Source organism: Hyperolius riggenbachi, chromosome 12 (assembly GCF_040937935.1).
Source record: "Hyperolius riggenbachi isolate aHypRig1 chromosome 12, aHypRig1.pri, whole genome shotgun sequence".
Taxonomy (NCBI): domain Eukaryota; kingdom Metazoa; phylum Chordata; class Amphibia; order Anura; family Hyperoliidae; genus Hyperolius; species Hyperolius riggenbachi.
Window position 1 is genome coordinate 15711416 of NC_090657.1, and position 18350 is coordinate 15729765.

An 18350-nucleotide genomic window follows, 5' to 3' on the forward strand; every position below is an offset into this window, starting at 1 on the left:
TGGAAATAAAGTAGTTATACATATTTGAAGGGGTTTGTAATATTATTCGAAGCAGGTAAATTTGGCGCTGAAGCTGGGCACCGTCATAGCAGCAATGCGTGGCTCCGGTGGCTGCCACACCCCGAATTACATCTCCTTGCGAGTTGTGACAACTCGGAGGGGGAACAGTATTTTACGCCGCCTCAGAGTTTAGTGGTAGCAGGGTTTGTGCCAAACTGCCTGGCGCTGAGACGCCATGTATTCGTTTTATTCACTTGTCTATGGAGAGCTTAGGAAGTCATTTGTTGGTTTCCTATATATGGAGGAAGTTCCCTTGTTACTTGTGTATGGAGGGGTTTCGGAAGTCACTTGGTTAGTTATATGTGGAAGGATTTAGGCAGTCGCCTAGTCTTCCATGTGTAGAGGCAGTTGGGAAGTTACCTAGTCCCTTATGTATGGAGTGAATTGGAAAGTCACCTAATCGCACATATATAAGTAGATGGGCTTACGAAAACCATCTATTCATATATCCAAGGGGGAGAGGGGTAGTCACCTAGTCATACATGTCTGTGGGTCAGTTACCTATGAGACGTCCAGTTACATTTGTACGAAGAGGTTTAGAAAGTCGCAAAGTCGGCCATATTGGGTGGTGGTGGGTGTGTGTGTGTGTGTGTGGGGGGGGGGGGGGGGGGGGTCAGCAAGTAACTTATTGCCCTTATGTATAGAGGGGCATAGGGAATCCTCTAGTTTCCAATGCATTAGGGGTTGTAGAAGTTATGTAGCCTGCTGTTGTGTGAATAAACCACTGCTCTATACTATTGGTGTCTATCTTGTTGCACTGCAGGTGGTTGTTTTAATGAATCAGGAGACTACTGCACCCTAACACGTTACTGGAGATCAGGCTTCCTCTTCTTGCAGGCAGCCATTGATGCAGCTATCATTGAGGTACGTGGGCCAAACCAATCTTCTATTTTTGGAGATAGTTGCATCTGCCTGTAGATGGCAACACTATTGTCCTCACACGAGTGGCTTCATGTAGCTTTATTTCATATCTTCTTTTATATCTCGGGTAGCAAGGTGGCCTAGTGGTTAGCACTCTCATCATGTAACATAGGGTTTCTCGGTTTGAATCTCGGCCAGGGCACTATCTGCATGGGGATGGAAGGTCTCTTCGTGTCTGTGTGGGTTTCCTCCCACAGCCCAAAAACATACAGATAAGTTAATTGGCCCTAGCTACATTGGACATATGACTATGGTAGGAATTAGATTGTGAGCTCCTCTGATGGACATTTAGTTACATGACTATATGTACCCTGTAGAGTGCTGCGTGAAATGCTGGCGCTGTATAAATACTAAATAATAATAATAATCTCCTGCAGTAGTACCCACATGGGAACCACATTCTCTGCAGCGATCTCCTTGTGTTTTCTTAGATACGATTTCATGTCTGCACAGTTTCATGTCCTTGGAGGAATCTGAGCGAAGGGTTGTAACAGAAATCCTACACTAAGGTTCTCATCTTCAGTCCAGTTAGGCTTTTTCTGTACAAAAACTCTTCAGGTGATGCTATGTGTTTTTTAATAATGGAAGTGAATGGTTTTTAGGGATCGGTCTTGAAATTCCTTCCATGCTCCTTGCGGAGATCTGTGTGCAGTGATGGAAGAATTGACAGTCCTGATTTGTATTTCCTGCAGAAGAGCACTGGAAAGTCGGTGGAAGACACGCTGCTCAATGTTCAGGTGGTGCAGATGAGGTCTACTCCATACGCGTGGAGAAATGCAGTGGTGACATCTGTGTTTGTTGTCGGGATGTGCATGTGCTACGTATCACTGACCTACCTGCTCTCACTCTACGTCACCAGAGAGCGCTGCCACATGCGGGAAGTCATGAAGATGATGAGACTGAAAGATCTCGCTTACTGGTGAGTACGAAGTATGAGCACAATGGAGGCAGAGGCCTATGAGTTCACAGTGCAGATTTTACATAGCTCCTGTAACAGTCATGGAAGAGGCAGCTGTGGTGAACAGCGATACCACCGCAGCTGCCTCCATCTCTCTGCCTGGCGAGTTGTCCGTGCCTCGGGCGTCTAGCACGCCGAGGACGGGTTTGTCAGCCACACATAGGGTTGCATTGTTGCGTGCGAGCGCGCGCACAGACAGGACCTTTATGCGGGGAGGAGGTGCGCCAGCTGAATGGCCGGTCGGCTGACGTCAGAGGAGATGCTCGCCGCTCCTCATTAGGGATGCTCGGAAAATTCCGCGGAATTATGAACTCCGTGATTCCGGCCGAATTAGGTTAATTCCGATTCCGGTAGTCAAATCGGAATTCCTATACCTCTCAAACGGAATTCCGCGGAAATTTTATAATTCCGACGGAATTTTCCGTAATCGCACAAAAAAATCTCTCTCTCTCTCTCTCTCCCTCCCTATCCAATCCAGTAGGGAATTGCAGATTTTCAAAACAGCTTATATACCATAGCTGGGATTTGAACCCAGGACCTAGTGTGTAGTAGGTATCTGTCTTAACCTCTAGACCATGACCCACACTACATGCTAAAGCTGGCGGTAGCATAAACCATACTTCCATTATGATCAATTCGATAGAAAAAGTAGCATGATTAAGGATTTGTACTTTTTGAAAAGCATGCTTATATACCAAAGCTGGGATTTGAACCAGGACCTAGTGTGTAGTAGGTATCTGTCTTAACCTCTAGACCATGACCCACACTACATGCTAAAGCTGGCGGTAGCATAAACCAAACTTCCATTATGATCAATTCGATAGAAAAAGTAGCATGCTTAAGGATTTGTACTTTTTGAAAAGCATGCTTATATACCATAGCTGGGATTTGAACCCAGGACCTAGTGTGTAATAGGTATCTGTCTTAACCTCTAGACCATGACCCACACTACATGCTAAAGCTGGCGGGTAGCATAAACCATACTTCCATTATGATCAATTCGATAGAAAAAGTAGCATGATTAAGGATTTGTACTTTTTGAAAAGCATGCTTATATACCATAGCTGGGATTTGAACCCAGGACCTAGTGTGTAGTAGGTATGTCTTAACCTCTAGACCATGACCCACACTACGTGCTAAAGCTGGCGGTAGCATAAACCATACTTCCATTATGATCAATTTGATAGAAAAAAGTAGCATGATTAAGGATTTGTACTTTTTGAAAAGCATGCTTATATACCATAGCTGGGATTTGAACCCAGGACCTAGTGTGTAGTAGGTATCTGTCTTAACCTCTAGACCATGACCCACACTACGTGCTAAAGCTGGCGGTAGCATAAACCATACTTCCATTATGATCAATTCGATAGAAAAAGTAGCATGATTAAGGATTTGTACTTTTTGAAAAGCATGCTTATATACCATAGCTGGGATTTGAACCCAGGACCTAGTGTGTAGTAGGTATCTGTCTTAACCTCTAGACCATGACCCACACTACATGCTAAAGCTGGCGGTAGCATAAACCATACTTCCATTATGATCAATTCGATAGGAAAAGTAGCATGATTAAGGATTTGTACTTTTTGAAAAGCATGCTTATATACCATAGCTGGGATTTGAACCCAGGACCTAGTGTGTAGTAGGTATCTGTCTTAAACCTCTAGACCATGACCCACACTACATGCTAAAGCTGGCGGTAGCATAAACCATACTTCCATTATGATCAATTCGATAGGAAAAGTAGCATGATTAAGGATTTGTACTTTTTGAAAAGCATGCTTATATACCATAGCTGGGATTTGAACCCAGGACCTAGTGTGTAGTAGGTATCTGTCTTAACCTCTAGACCAGGGGTCCCCAAACGTTTTGGGTTGAGGGGCCGGGTCAACATACTTCAGACCCGCTGGTGGGCCGGAGTAAACATAAAATGATGTAGAAGTCTTTGCGGACCAGACAGTGAAGCATACCCAGGTGACAATCTGCAAGCCAATTGGACAGCAGTGTCACCTGATGTGGAATTTGATTGGAAACCAGCAAAATTTCTGCTTTCTGGCTTCCATGTGGATGGGGTTGCTGCACTGCTATTCCATATGTGGACCACCAATATTTAAAGATGTAGCTGACTGCATTTATAAGCAATACATTTTCTGTGTGGGGGGCCGGTAAGAAAGCCTTAGGGGGCCACATTCGGCCCGCGGGCCTTAGTTTGAGGACCACTGCTCTAGACCATCAACCACACTCAGGGCCAGGCTTTAGCATGTAGTGTGGTCCAGAGGTGGGACAAGGTCCTTCAGCACCCAAGGCTGAGACAGCAAAGTGCGCCCCCCCATCCCTCCCACCCCAGCTGTCACACACTGATTGCTATTACACTAAGAGGTGCCCCAGGGCCCCCCCCCCACCCCCAACACCTTAATCTCTACTTATCTGGCTTGCAGTCGCTGCCATGTATCACCTTTTCTTATTTCTTTCTGCTTCAAACACAATTGGGAATGACAGCTGAATGAATTGTGCACCCCCTCCTACACTGCGCCCTGAGGCTGCAGCCTCTCCAGCCTCAGCCTTACTAGTGGGTAAGACAGATACCTACGACCATGCAGTGTGGTTCATGGTCTAGAGGGTAAGACAGATACCTACTACACACTAGGTCCTGGGTTCAAATCCCAGCTATGGTATATAAGCATGCTTTTCAAAAGTACAAATCCTTAATCATGCTACTTTTTCTATCGAATTGATCATAATGGAAGTATGGTTTATGCTACCGCCAGCTTTAGCATGTAGTGTGGGTCATGGTCTAGAGGTTAAGACAGATACCTACTACACACTAGGTCCTGGGTTCAAATCCTGGATGGATGGATGGAGGAGGAGGAGGAGGAGGAGGAGGAGGAGGAGGAGGAGGAGGAGGAGGAGGAGGAGGAGGAGGAGGAGGAGGAGGAGGAGGAGGAGGAGGAGGAGGAGGAGGAGGAGGAGGAATTTTAAAAATTTTCCGACGGAATTCCGTATAAGTCGGAATTCCGCGGAACTGCCCCGGTATACCGTCGGAATGGAACAGTAACGGAATTTCTATATGACGGAATGCGGAATTGTGCCGGAAACGGAAATGGGCTATTCCGACCATGCCTGCTCCTCATTGGCTAATGGGAGTGGGCGTGCCATAGGGGTCTCCTCCACTTCTTAAGCCTTCCTGGTTCACTCGCAACTTGTCTGCTGTTGCGAATACTTCATGTTAGCGTTCAGACCTAGTTAGGTTCCTGCTGTGATAGATGTATATGCAGTGTTTGCGATATACATCTATCTATCTATAGTTAGTACTTTATATTGTTGCATTTATTTGTGTATGACTCTGGCTCGCCTCTGACCTTCCTTCTGCTTATCGATTCTGTTCTTTGCCCATCTGATCCGGTTGCCGACTCTGCCTGATTACTCTACCTCCTCTTGCCTTCTGATTTTGTACTGTATCTGTCTGTCGCCGAACCTGCTAGTCTGACCTCGCCACTCTCACCAGAGAGCCTTGGTGAGGGCCTCTGTACTGATAGTACCCACCAGCTCCTCTGGTGAGGTATTGCTAAACCTATCAGCTACTACTGTTGCACCAAGCACAATACTTTGTATTAGCTATCTCATTTGTTCTTGCTATACTTGCATTATTGGTGATTCTGCAGATCACTACATAATCAGGTATAGTGTCTGGATTATTGGTGATACTGCAGATCACCTAATAACCAGACATCTGCTTATTGCTGACACCAATCGTTACAGCTCCCAACTGTCCCTCTTTCCGAGGAAAAGTCCTTCTTTGGGAACCCAATCCCTCTTTCCTTCTTTCTTCCTCATTTGTCCTTCTTTCAGGACTCCTGTACAGATATGTGTAAATATGTGTATTGTTCTACTGAATAATAACTTAACGTTATGCCCATCATTTAAAGTGGTCTGAAACTCTGACATTCAATAAAAATGTGTTTTCCTACTTTTTATTACTCATACAGATATATTTGCTTTTGTGCACACCTAATTCTGTCTGTTTACAAATTACAAGTTTCTAAAGTGTAGTTTGTCTTGCCCTGAAAGCTGCCATTGCATTTTATTCTTTTTCTATTATAACTGCCTTGTATTATATATTAAAACCTTCTAATGAGCTATTCTGAACACTGTGTGTGCCTGAAGCAGAGACAGTTTCTCAGAGAGTGTTTGTTTACATTCCAGTGTTGATACATTTGTGTTTAACAAGTAAAAAAAGATACTGTTATCTACTGTTTGGATGCAGATGTGAAGCTGAATAGCAGGAGAAGATGCTTTGTTTAACCATTTCAGCGATATTCTGCTAAAAAAAAAAATTCTGGGATAGTAGCTTTCAAGCTGTGAGGAATCTTTTAGAGCGAAGTAGAAATGCTGGCTTTCAGCCCACTTTAAATTGATATGTTTCTTATTTTTAAATGTTAAAATGAAGACATTCTAGTGATAATGGAAAGGACCTCTGTGGTTTGAATGATATGACAACTTTTGTCTCTGAATTATTTGTGATATGCATGGCAAGGGGCATAGCGGGGGCGTGGTTAGAGGTGTGACAGGATGTGTCAAAATCTTTAAAGGAATAGGGTGTTTTATTAAAATAAAATAAACAAAAATATTTGTAAAAAATAATAAACATGGTGGGAGCGATCAGACCCCACCAACAGAAAGCTCTGTTGGTGGGGAGAAAAGGGGGGGGGGGGATCACTTGTGTGCTCTGTTGTGCGACCTTCAGCTTGGCCTTAAAGCTGCAGTGGCCAATTTTACATAAAATGGCCTGGTCACTAGGGGGGTTTATCACTGCAGTCCTCAAGAGGTTAAAGTCTCTTTTTATATCTAAAAATGTTGGGAGGTGTGGCTTTTAATACCCCACCAGTAAAGGGACCGCTGGTTGGGTTGTTAGGATACAGATTACACTGGGAGAATATTGTAGCGTCTTTAGTAATGTTCAGTAAAACTGGGTATAGAATGTAGTGTTTGTATTGATGGTCATGAAGATTGCATGTAGTGGTTGTCAGTAAGATTGGTTGTAGATACCAGTGTCTAATGATGTCCGTAAAACTGGGCGCAGAGTATGATATCTCTAGTGATGGACATTAAAAGGGGGCCACATAAGATACACAGAAAAACATACCATTTTCCAGTTTTTTGTTTTGTTTGTTTTTTATAAAGAAAAATCGAATGTTTACCATGTATTCGATCGAAATGTGATCACATTTTCTGGGTTTGTTTTTGATATTTTTCAATTAAGAAAATAGAATGGTATAGGTTAAATTGTAAATGTCTTGCTTTATAGACCAGTGTTATTTTTTCAGGTTTTTTTTTCACAATTGAAAACTTGCGTAGATTACACTGTCTGTACCAATGGGCAATAGCTGTGGAGAGTGTTGCAGCGGACCATACGCTTACTTACCTACAGGTATACCGCCTCCTGTGTCATCGCTGTCTGGCGCTGCACCCCATCACCCAGTCCCACGTATGTCATCACATACATGCCATTGGATCAGGGGGTACCGGCACCCCGGCCAAGATGGAGAGAAGACACCGGAGGAGGGGAGTTGGCAGATAGGTGAGCACACGTTCCGCTGCAAATCGCTACACAGCCCAGGGGAGCATATTTTAAATGAGGGAGACCAGCTGGGGAGCTTTCGGTTGTCCTTAAATCAAACGCCACTAACGCTGAGCACCAGACTGCTCCCTTTCGTGACTAGCGATGGTTAGTAGTAAAGCTGTTGATTGCAGTGACTAGTGATGGTCAGTAATTCTGTAGTGGATTGCAGTGACTAGCGATGGTCAGTAGTTCTGAAGTGCATTGGAGTGACTAGTGATGGTCAGTAATTCTGTAGTGGATTGCAGTGACTAGTGATGGTCAGTAATTCTGTAGTGCATTGCAGTGACTAGCGATGGTCAGTAGTTCTGTAGTGCATTGGAGTGACTAGTGATGGTCAGTAATTCTGTAGTGCATTGCAGTGACTAGTGATGGTCAGTAATTCTGTAGTGCATTGCAGTGACTAGTGATGGTCAGTAATTCTGTAGTGCATTGCAGTGACTAGTGATGGTCAGTAAACAAACCAGTTGGAGGCTGGCACTTCCGAAAACTATAAAGCTCTTTCATTGATTCATCAATAAAAACATGTGGCTATACGGCTGTTGATGAATCAATAAAAGATCTTTATACTTTTTGGAAGTGCCAGCCTCCAACTGGTTTGTTACTACTATTGGATCCCAAGGTGCGAGGAACCCTTGAGGCTTTGGCACGCCATTCCTCTGTTCAGTGAGTGCCACTCTTTTTTTATCTGTATATAGTGATGGTCAGTAGTAATGCTGTTGATTGCAGTGACTAGTGATGGTCAGTAATTCTGTAGTGGATTGCAGTGACTAGTGATGGTCAGTAGTAAGTCTATGGATTGCAGTGACTAGTGATGGTCAGTAGTAGGGCCTATGGATTGCAGTGACTTGTGATGGTCAGTAGTAATGCTGTTGATTGCAGTGAGTCTAGTGATGGTCAGTAATTCTGTAGTGAATTGCAGTAACTAGCAATGTTCAGTAGAAATGCTGTTGGTTACAGTAACTAGTGATGGTCAGTAATTCTGTAGTGAGTTGCAGTGACTAGTGATGGTCAGTAATTCTGTAGTGGATTGCAGTGACTAGTTATGGTTAGTAATACTGCTTTTGATTGCAGCGACTCGGACATTTTTAGGCATAGGCAAACCACGGAGATGCCTGAGGTGAAGGTCAGTTAAGCTGGGTGTAGATCAGCCTTTCTCAACCATTTTTACCCTGGAGGAACCCTGCAAATAACTTTTTGATCTCGAGGAACCCCTGCATTTATTTTGCAGGAGGCGTGGTCTTTAAAAGTAGGTTAGGCTGTTTATTTCACTAACCCCATTACACTGTCACTCAATATATTGTCTTCTTATCCTAGTGCAGTGATGGCTAACCTTGGCACTCCAGCTGTGACAAAACTACAAATCCCATCAGGCCTCTGCCTCCCTAAGTTATGCTTTGAGCTGTCAGAGTATTGCAATGCCTCATGGGACTTGTAGATCCACCACAGCTGGAGTGCCAAAGTTAGCCATCACTGTCCTAGTGCTTTTAATTAATGTGCTCTTTATTATTTTGAGCCCCAATATCCAGTTCGGCCTATCTGGACGAGTTTACTCGTCCAGATAGGCACTGCTGTTTTCCCTGCGTGGTGCGCGCGATCGGGCGCGCGCCCGCCGCTAGCCCCCCGATCAGTGAATGGGAATATAATTCCCATTCACCGATCTAGCTTCCCCGCAGAAATTCCGACGCTTTCTCTCCAAAGAGCGCGGTATTTCTGCCCCCAGGAAACTTTCCGCCAGCATTTTAGTTCCTGGATGCGAGATCGTTCGCATCCAGGACTTTTTTTCACTGTGGCCATCTTGTGGCCAAATAGTAAACTGCACCCACATACATTTTTGATTAAAAAAATATATAATTTTACATTTAAAATTAGCAGTTTCCCTCCCCCACAAAAAATTACCCACATACACTTTTTTTATTTAAAAAAAAAATAAAATTAAAAAAAAAACAAAGACAACATAAATAGTTACCCAAGGGTCTGAACTTTTTAATTATGCATGTCAAGAGAATATGTTATTATATTATTTAAAATGATAAGCTTATAAATAGGGATGGACGCAAATTGAAAAAATGCACCTTTATTTCTAAATGAAATATCGGCACCATAAATTGTGATAGGGACATCGTTTAAACGGTGTAAGAATCGGGACATATGGGCAAATAAAATACATGCGTTTTAATTACGGTAGCTTATATTAATTTCAAACTATAATGGCCAAAAACTGAGAAATAATGAATTTTTCCATTTTTTTCTTATTCTTCCTGTTAAAATGCATTTACAGTAAAGTGGCTCTTAGCAAAATGTACCCCCCAAAGAAAGCCTAATTGGTGGCGGAAAAAACAAGATATAGATCAATTCATTGTGATAAGTAGCAATAAAGTTATAGGCGAATGAATGGGAGGTGAACGTTGCTCGGATGCATGAGGTTTTTGGACCGCGGCGCTGTACCGGATATAGTGCTTCATGTTACAGTACTTCCTATTGTAATGTGCTCTATCATACTTCCCCCATGATGGGGGAAAATGCCAAGGAACCCCTGCAGAGCACGCCAGGTACCCTGGGGTTCCAGGGAACTGATTGAGAAAGCCAAGTGTAGATTGTGGTATCTCACATGATTATCAGGAAGACTGGTTGTTGATTACAGTGATTAGTAATGGTCGATAAGGGTTCCCATACATTACGAGATTTTCAGCATTGATATCTGGCCAATTTGATCATAATGATCGAATCTGGCATATATCAATGTCACAATATGTTCACCCAACTGATCATTTTGAGCGATTCCAAAATCGCTGAAAAGGATCTATCATGCTGGACAATCTTGATCGCAAGGGCTCCCTCAGGTCCATGGCGGACTTGACCGAACCCCCCCTGGCCGATCTCCCCTCCAGTACATGTGCCCCCCATGGGCCCATGAGTGAGTGTTACATGCTTACCTGTCACGCTGGTGAGACTCCCAGCCTCCTCTGAATTGTCACTAAATTGTCACTGTGAAAGACGTACCATGTGAGACCGCTCCATGTAGTGACGTCATATATGCCGGGATTAGCGCCCCTGGCATAAAATACCCACCACTGGACGGGGGGGGGGGAGGACATCGGCACTTGAAGGGGGATGGACCGGCAGGCGGCAGTAATATTTCAATGATTTCTCAGAGATTTCGTGCTGAAATTCATTATGAATCTATCTGCAGTGTGTAGGTAGGCAACAGACCCCTTTCTGATCAGATTCGATCAGTGAGGGATCTATCTGATGATCCATATGGTGGCAGATCAATAGGTGTATGGCCACCGTTATTCTATTGTACATTGCAGTGACTAGTGGCCAGTAATTATGTTGCAGATTGCAGTGACTATTGATGATCAGTTAGACTATGGGGTCGATTCATAAAAAGATGCGCGGTGGTCGGGAAAATACCGCATTCGGTATTTTAGACTTTTGTGTGCTAACTCATACAAATTTTTATAGGTGCGGTAGAAGTTTGGTAAATTACTGAAACCCAATGACAAAAACCTGTTAGTAACAGCAGAAGAGAGTGCAGTGTCTCCATGTTGTTACAAGCTGTTTCATGCAGTGACAGCATTACAATAGTAAGAGGCATCCCTGACATCTCTTTAGATGTACTGTACATGTTTTGTTAAACTGCCTCTGCTTGCTCTAAATCTATTAAGTCTTTCTTAACATTCTATTTAAAGAGAACCCGAGGTGGGGTTCTCACAACGAAATCCCAATACAGAGGCTGGGTCTGCCTATAGAGCCCAGCCTCTGTTGCTATTCAGAACCCCCCTAAATCCCCCCTGCGCTCAGCGAGACCCCATAAATCACAGCCGCGCTGTTGACACGCAGCGTGTCGCAGCGGGATGTGTTTACCTTTGTAACGTCAGTCTCTGCTCTCCACCGCCTCCTGCATCGCTCCGGTCCCCGCCCGCGTCCCTTCCCTCCCCGCTGATTGGAGGGAAGGGATGTGGGCGGGTACAATGGTAAACACAGCCCGCACAGCGCGGCTGTGATTTATGGGGTCTCGCTGAGCGCAGGGGGGATTTAGGGGGGATCTGAATAGCAACAGAGGCTGGGCTCTATAGGCAGACCCAGCCTCTGTATTGGGATTTCGTTGTGGGAACCCCACCTCAGGTTCTCTTTAATTGCCACAGCTTAGAAGAACTTTAAAGAGGAACTCCAGTGAAAATAATGTAGTAAAAAAGTGCTTCATTTTTACAATAATTATGTATAAATGATTTAGTCAGTGTTTGCTCATTGTAAAATCTTTCCTCTCCCCGATTTACATTCTGACATTTTATTACATGGTGACATTTTTACTGTGGGCAGGTTATGTAGCTGCTCCTAGCTGTTTTGGCTGTTAGGAATTAGCTGTTTACAGCTGTCTCTGTCTGTGAACATTGTTACATTGTGGCAGTTAGCCCAGAGTACCGCGGTACTCAGAGCTTCTTGTGGTAGGGGTTTCAGCACAAAATCAGTCATACAGCGCCCCCTGATGGTCTGTTAGTGAAAAACATCATATTTCTCATGTAAAAGGGGGTATCAGCTACTGATTGGGATAAAGTTCAATTCTAGGTTGGAGTTTCTCTTTAAGAAACTTTACAAATGCCATGCTAAGGTGATTCTCCCCACTAGCTCCTACACATCTTCAAACAGGAACCAAGAAGGTTAAACAACCAAACAGCCTAAGGTAATCAGGGGAAGCCTGTTTTGTTCAGATCTTGCTGTGCTACTGCCTGGGGCAGGGACGTAACTTGAAACCACTGGGGCCCCCTGCCAAACTTTGGGTCATCCTGACGACCGCTCCCTCCCGACGAGCGTCCAGCGATACATCTTCCTGCTGGCAGGTCAAGCGACGTTACATGACGGCATCAACGAGACTTCCAGCGTTCGCAATAATTTGGGCTGTGTCGTCGGGGATCTTGAAGAGCTGATCCGCTGTGATGGTCTTTTATCGCCGTGTAACGCTAAGCGGCAGTCACGTAAATGTGTACACACACACACACACACACACACACACACACACACACACACACACACACACACACACACGCGTAACAATAGGCCCTGCAGCGCCTGCGCCCGCGGGGGGGCGCCCGGCCCCCCCCTGGGGCCCGCTCGGGGCCGTTTTTTGGGGGCTGGAGGGGTGGCAGCATGAGGGGAAAGCCTTGCCCACAGTCGGCGGGGAGAGCGGAAGTTCCCCCCTCTCCCTCACCTCGGGGCTCTCCCCTCTGCGCCCCCCTCCAGCTAGTGAATGTGTGTGGGCAGCGGGCAGCAGCGGCGGCGGGATACATACCTTCTTCCTTGCGTTCCATCGCCGCCTTCTCGCTCTAGCGGCTGACGTCACTTCTGGAAGCGGAAGTGACGTCAGCCGCTAGAAAGAGAAGGCGGCGATGGAACGCAAGGAAGAAGGTATGTATCCCGCCGCCGCCGCCGCTGCTGCCCGCTGCCCACACACATTCACTAGCTGGAGGGGGGCGCAGAGGGGAGAGCCCCGAGGTGAGGGAGAGGGGGGAACTTCCCCTCTCCCCGCCGACTGTGGGCAAGGCTTTCCCCTCATGCTGCCACCCCTCCAGCCCCCAAAAACCGGCCACGAACGGGCCCAGGGGGGCGCTCTGAAATTTTGCAGGGGGATTTTCAGGTGTCTGCTGCCCACATTACGATTTTCTGGTCACTGCTGCCCACATTGCGATTTTCAGGTGTCTGCTGCCCACATTACGATTTTCAGGTGTCTGCTGCCCACATTACGATTTTCAGGTGTCTGCTGCCCACATTACGATTTTCAGGTGTCTGCTGCCCACATTGCGATTTTCAGGTGTCTGCTGCCCACATTGCGATTTTCTGGTGTCTGCAGCCCACATTACGATTTTCTGGTCACTGCTGCCCACATTGCGATTTTCTGGTGACTGCTGCCCACATTAGGATTTTCTGGTCACTGCTGCCCACATTGCGATTTTCTGGTGTCTGCTGCCCACATTACGGTTTTCAGGTGTCTGCTGCCCACATTACGATTTTCAGGTGTCTGCTGCCCACATTGCGATTTTCAGGTGTCTGCTGCCCACATTACGATTTTCAGGTGCCTGCTGCCCACATTACGATTTTCAGGTGTCTGCTGCCCACATTACGATTTTCAGGTGTCTGCTGCCCACATTACGATTTTCAGGTGTCTGCAGCCCATATTATGATTTTCTGGTGTCTGCTGCCCACATTACGATTTTCAGGTGTCTGCTGCCCACATTGCGATTTTCTGGTGTCTGCTGCCCACATTGCGATTTTTCTGGTGACTGCTGCCCACATGGCGATTTTCTGGTGACTGCTGCCCACATTGCGATTTTCTGGTGAACTCTGCCCACATTACGATTTTCTGTCCCACATTACGATATTCTGGTGAACGCTGCCCACATTACGATTGTCTGGTGAATGCTGTCCACGTTACAATTTTCTGGTGACTGCTGCTCACGTTACGATTTTCTGGTGACTGGTGCCCACATTACGATTTTCTGGTGAACTCTGCCCACATTATGATTTTCTGGTGAACTCTGCCCACATTATGATTTTCTGGTGAACGCTGCCCACATTACGATTGTCTGGTGAATGCTGTCCACGTTACAATTTTCTGGTGACTGGTGCCCACATTACGATTTTCTGGTGAACTCTGCCCACATTACGATTTTCTGGCCCACATTACGATTGTCTGGTAAAATGCTGCCCACTTTACAATTAATTTACAGTGCACCTATGGGGGGGGGGGGGGCATCCAAATATTCGCAGGGGGGCCCAGTGATTTCTAGTTACGCCCCTGCACACACACACACTCTGCACCCTGAGACACACCCACCCACACACCCACACACACACCCACACACACACAGAGCACCATGAGACACACGCACAATGTGCACACACACGGCACCCTGAGACACACACACACACACACACACAGCACCATGAGACACACACACACATACAGCACCATGAGACACACACACACATACAGCACCATGAGACACACACACAGCACCCTGAGACACACACGCACACACAGCACCCTCAGACACACACACTCACACACACAATGTGCACACGCATCACCCTGAAACACACAATGTGCACACACAGCAACCTGATACACACAATGTGCACACACAGCAACCTGATACACACACAGTTTCTTACTACAAGGAGCTGCAGCAGCGTGACCTCTTCTTTCTCCTGCCTCCTTGCCTGCATTACAGTCCTGCATTTGAAAGGGAGTTTGTTCCCCGCGTGTCTCCAGAATGCGTGCTTGAGAGGGCGAGGACCAGGGCCGAGAAATCATCCAGGCAGGAGTTAGTAAAAACATATGCCCCCAGGTCCTAGTGCCCGCCGCCGCACTCTAAACTAAGCTGCTGCTCAAAAGCAAATACTTTTTGTCGCATCCGCCCGCTCGTTGATGCATACAGGCGGGTGGTGGGTCCCAGAGCCCAGTTCGGCCAGTGGCCTGTGGGGTTTAAAAACTTGTCCAGCCTGAGAAGGCTGCGGGTTCTATTAGATTCCATCATCCAGACTTGCAGAAGACAAAGAGCGTTTCCATTGGCTCCCTGCTCCTGTTAGTCACAGTTCTCCCTGCTGCTGCTGCTTGTGAGTCACAGCTCCCAGCACAGTCTCTTCGCACAGACTCCAAACTTTTGTCACCACTTCAAAGCAGACGGTATTTTTTCATGGCTTTACCACATGTTGTAGGCTTTAGGAATTGACATTTACTGACAAGTGTTGAGGTATTTACCACACAAGTCTGTAATTTACCTCACTGCAGTGCTCGGTAATTTCAGCTTTTCATGCGGTAACAGCTTTTATGAATTGACATTTTCCTAAGTGCTCAGTAAAGTCAGCAGGCGGTAATGCTTTATGAATCGATCTCTAGGTGTAGATTGATTATCAATAAGACTGGGTGTTGATTGCAGTGTCTAGTGATGGTCTGTAATAGGGTTGCCGCGATATACCAGTATGACGATATACCGTGGTATGATTGTGCATGGTAATCGTACCGTGCACAATCTTGTTTTACCGGTTTTCAGGGGGCAGGGCTACCGGGAGCGGAGCGGTGGGGATAAATACTCACTTGCCGGCAACAAGGTCCATTCTCCACGCTGTACTGGGCTTCATTGTTCTTCCTGTTCTTGCATCACATTTCCCCGAAACAGCGCCCCCTGGGTGCTATTACAAGGAGATGATGCAAGCAAAAACAGGAAGTAGAATAAAGCCCAGTACACGCCTGAAGATTTGGCTGCCGACAAGTGAGTATTTGTCCCCTCTCCCTCCCTCCAGCTCTCTGTGCTGCGGCCACCTAATTCTAGCTACACCTACCACTGGCTACCTATGCTGCGGCCACCTACCACTGGCTACACCTATCCCTGGCTACCTCTGCTGCGAGCACCTGCTACTGGCCACCTCTCCCTGGCTACCTGTGCTGCGCCATCTACCACTGGCTACACCTATCCCTGGCTACCTATGCTGCGCCACCTACCACTGGCTACACCTATCCCTGGCTACCCATGCTGTGCCACCTACCACTGGCTACACCTATCTCTGGCTACCCATGCTGCGCCACCTACCACTGACTACACCTATCCCTGGCTACCTATGCTGCGAGCACCTTCTACTGGCTATACCTATCCCTGGCTACCTATGCTGCGCCATCTACCACTGGCTATACCTATCCCTGGCTACCTATGCTGCGCCATCTACCACTGGCTACACCTATCCCTGGCTACCTATGCTGCGAGCACCTGCTACTGGCTACACCTATCCCTGGCTACCTATGCTGCGCCACCTACCACTGGCTACACCTATCCCTGGCTACCTATGCTGCGCCATCTACCACTGGCTACACCTATCCCTGGCTACCTATGCTGCGCCACCTACCACTGGCTACACCTATCCCTGGCTACCTATGCTGCGCCACCTACCACTGGCTACATCTATCCCTGGCTACCTATGCTGCACCACCTACCACTTGCTACACCTATCCCTGGCTACCTATGCTGCCGCCACCTACCACTGGCTAGACCTATCCCTGGATACCTATGCTGCCGCCACCTACCACTGGCTACACCTATCCCTGGCTACCTATGCTGCACCACCTACCACTGGCTACACCTATCCCTGGCTACCTATGCTGCACCACCTACCACTTGCTACACCTATCCCTGGCTACCTATGCTGCGCCACCTACTACTGGCTAGACCTATCCCTGGATACCTATGCTGCCGCCACCTACCACTGGCTACACCTATCCCTGGCTACCTATGCTGCCGCCACCTACCACTGGCTAGACCTATCCCTGGATACCTATGCTGCCGCCACCTACCACTGGCTACACCTATCCCTGGCTACCTATGCTGCGAGCACCTGCTACTGGCTACACCTATCTCTGGCTACCTATGCTGCGCCACCTACCACTGGCTACACCTATCCCTGGCTACCTATGCTGTGCCACCTACCACTGGCTACACCTACCACTGGCTACATATGCTGCGGCCACCTACCACTGACTACACCTATCTCTGGCTACCTATGCTGCACCACCTACCACTGGCTACACCTATCCCTGGCTACCTATGCTGCGAGCACCTGCTACTGGCTATACTATCCCTGGCTACCTATGCTGCGCCATCTACCACTGGCTACACCTATCCCTGGCTACCTATGCTGCGCCACCTACCACTGGCTACACCTATCCCTGGCTACCTATGCTGCGCAACCTACCACTGGCTACACCTATCCCTGGTTACCTATGCTGTGCCACCTACCACTGGCTACACCTCTTCCTGGCCTATGCTGCGCCACCTACCACTGGCTACACCTATCCCTGGCTACCTATGCTGTGAGCACCTGCTACTGGCTACACCTATCCCTGGCTACCTATGCTGCGCCACCTACCACTGGCTACACCTATCCCTGGCTACCTATGCTGCACCCTTCCACTGGCTTCACCTATCCCTGGATACCTATGCTGCCGCCACCTACCACTGGCTGCACCTATCCCTGGCTACCTATGCTGCCGCCACCTACCACTGGCTAGACCTATCCCTAGATACCTATGCTGCCGCCACCTACCACTGGCTACACCTATCCCTGGCTACCTATGCTGCGAGCACCTGCTACTGGCTACACCTATCTCTGGCTACCTATGCTGCGCCACCTACCACTGGCTACACCTATCCCTGGCTACCTATGCTGCCGCCACCTACCACTGGCTACACCTATCCCTGGCTACCTCTGCTGCGAGCACCTGCTACTGGCCACCTCTCCCTGGCTACCTGTGCTGCGCCATCTACCACTGGCTACACCTATCCCTGGCTACCTATGCTGCGCCACCTACCACTGGCTACACCTATCCCTGGCTACCCATGCTGTGCCACCTACCACTGGCTACACCTATCTCTGGCTACCCATGCTGCGCCACCTACCACTGACTACACCTATCCCTGGCTACCTATGCTGCGAGCACCTTCTACTGGCTATACCTATCCCTGGCTACCTATGCTGCGCCATCTACCACTGGCTACACCTATCCCTGGCTACCTATGCTGCGAGCACCTGCTACTGGCTACACCTATCCCTGGCTACCTATGCTGCGCCACCTACCACTGGCTACACCTATCCCTGGCTACCTATGCTGCGCCATCTACCACTGGCTACACCTATCCCTGGCTACCTATGCTGCGCCACCTACCACTGGCTACACCTATCCCTGGCTACCTATGCTGCGCCACCTACCACTGGCTACATCTATCCCTGGCTACCTATGCTGCACCA

General features: G+C 47.6%; 1 protein-coding gene across 2 annotated transcripts in view; it reads left to right on the forward strand.

The window, feature by feature from the left end:
- The first annotated feature begins 843 nt into the window (after positions 1–843).
- LOC137542409 (ABC-type organic anion transporter ABCA8-like) overlaps positions 844–18350 on the forward strand; it is a 160651-nt gene continuing 143144 nt past the window's right edge. For both annotated transcript variants that reach the window (XM_068264302.1, XM_068264303.1), the window contains exons 1-2: positions 844–924; positions 1674–1900. In XM_068264302.1, coding sequence (XP_068120403.1) covers positions 1728–1900 — 173 coding nt within the window. In that variant the 5' untranslated portion in view covers positions 844–924; positions 1674–1727. The remainder of the gene's footprint in view (positions 925–1673; positions 1901–18350) is intronic.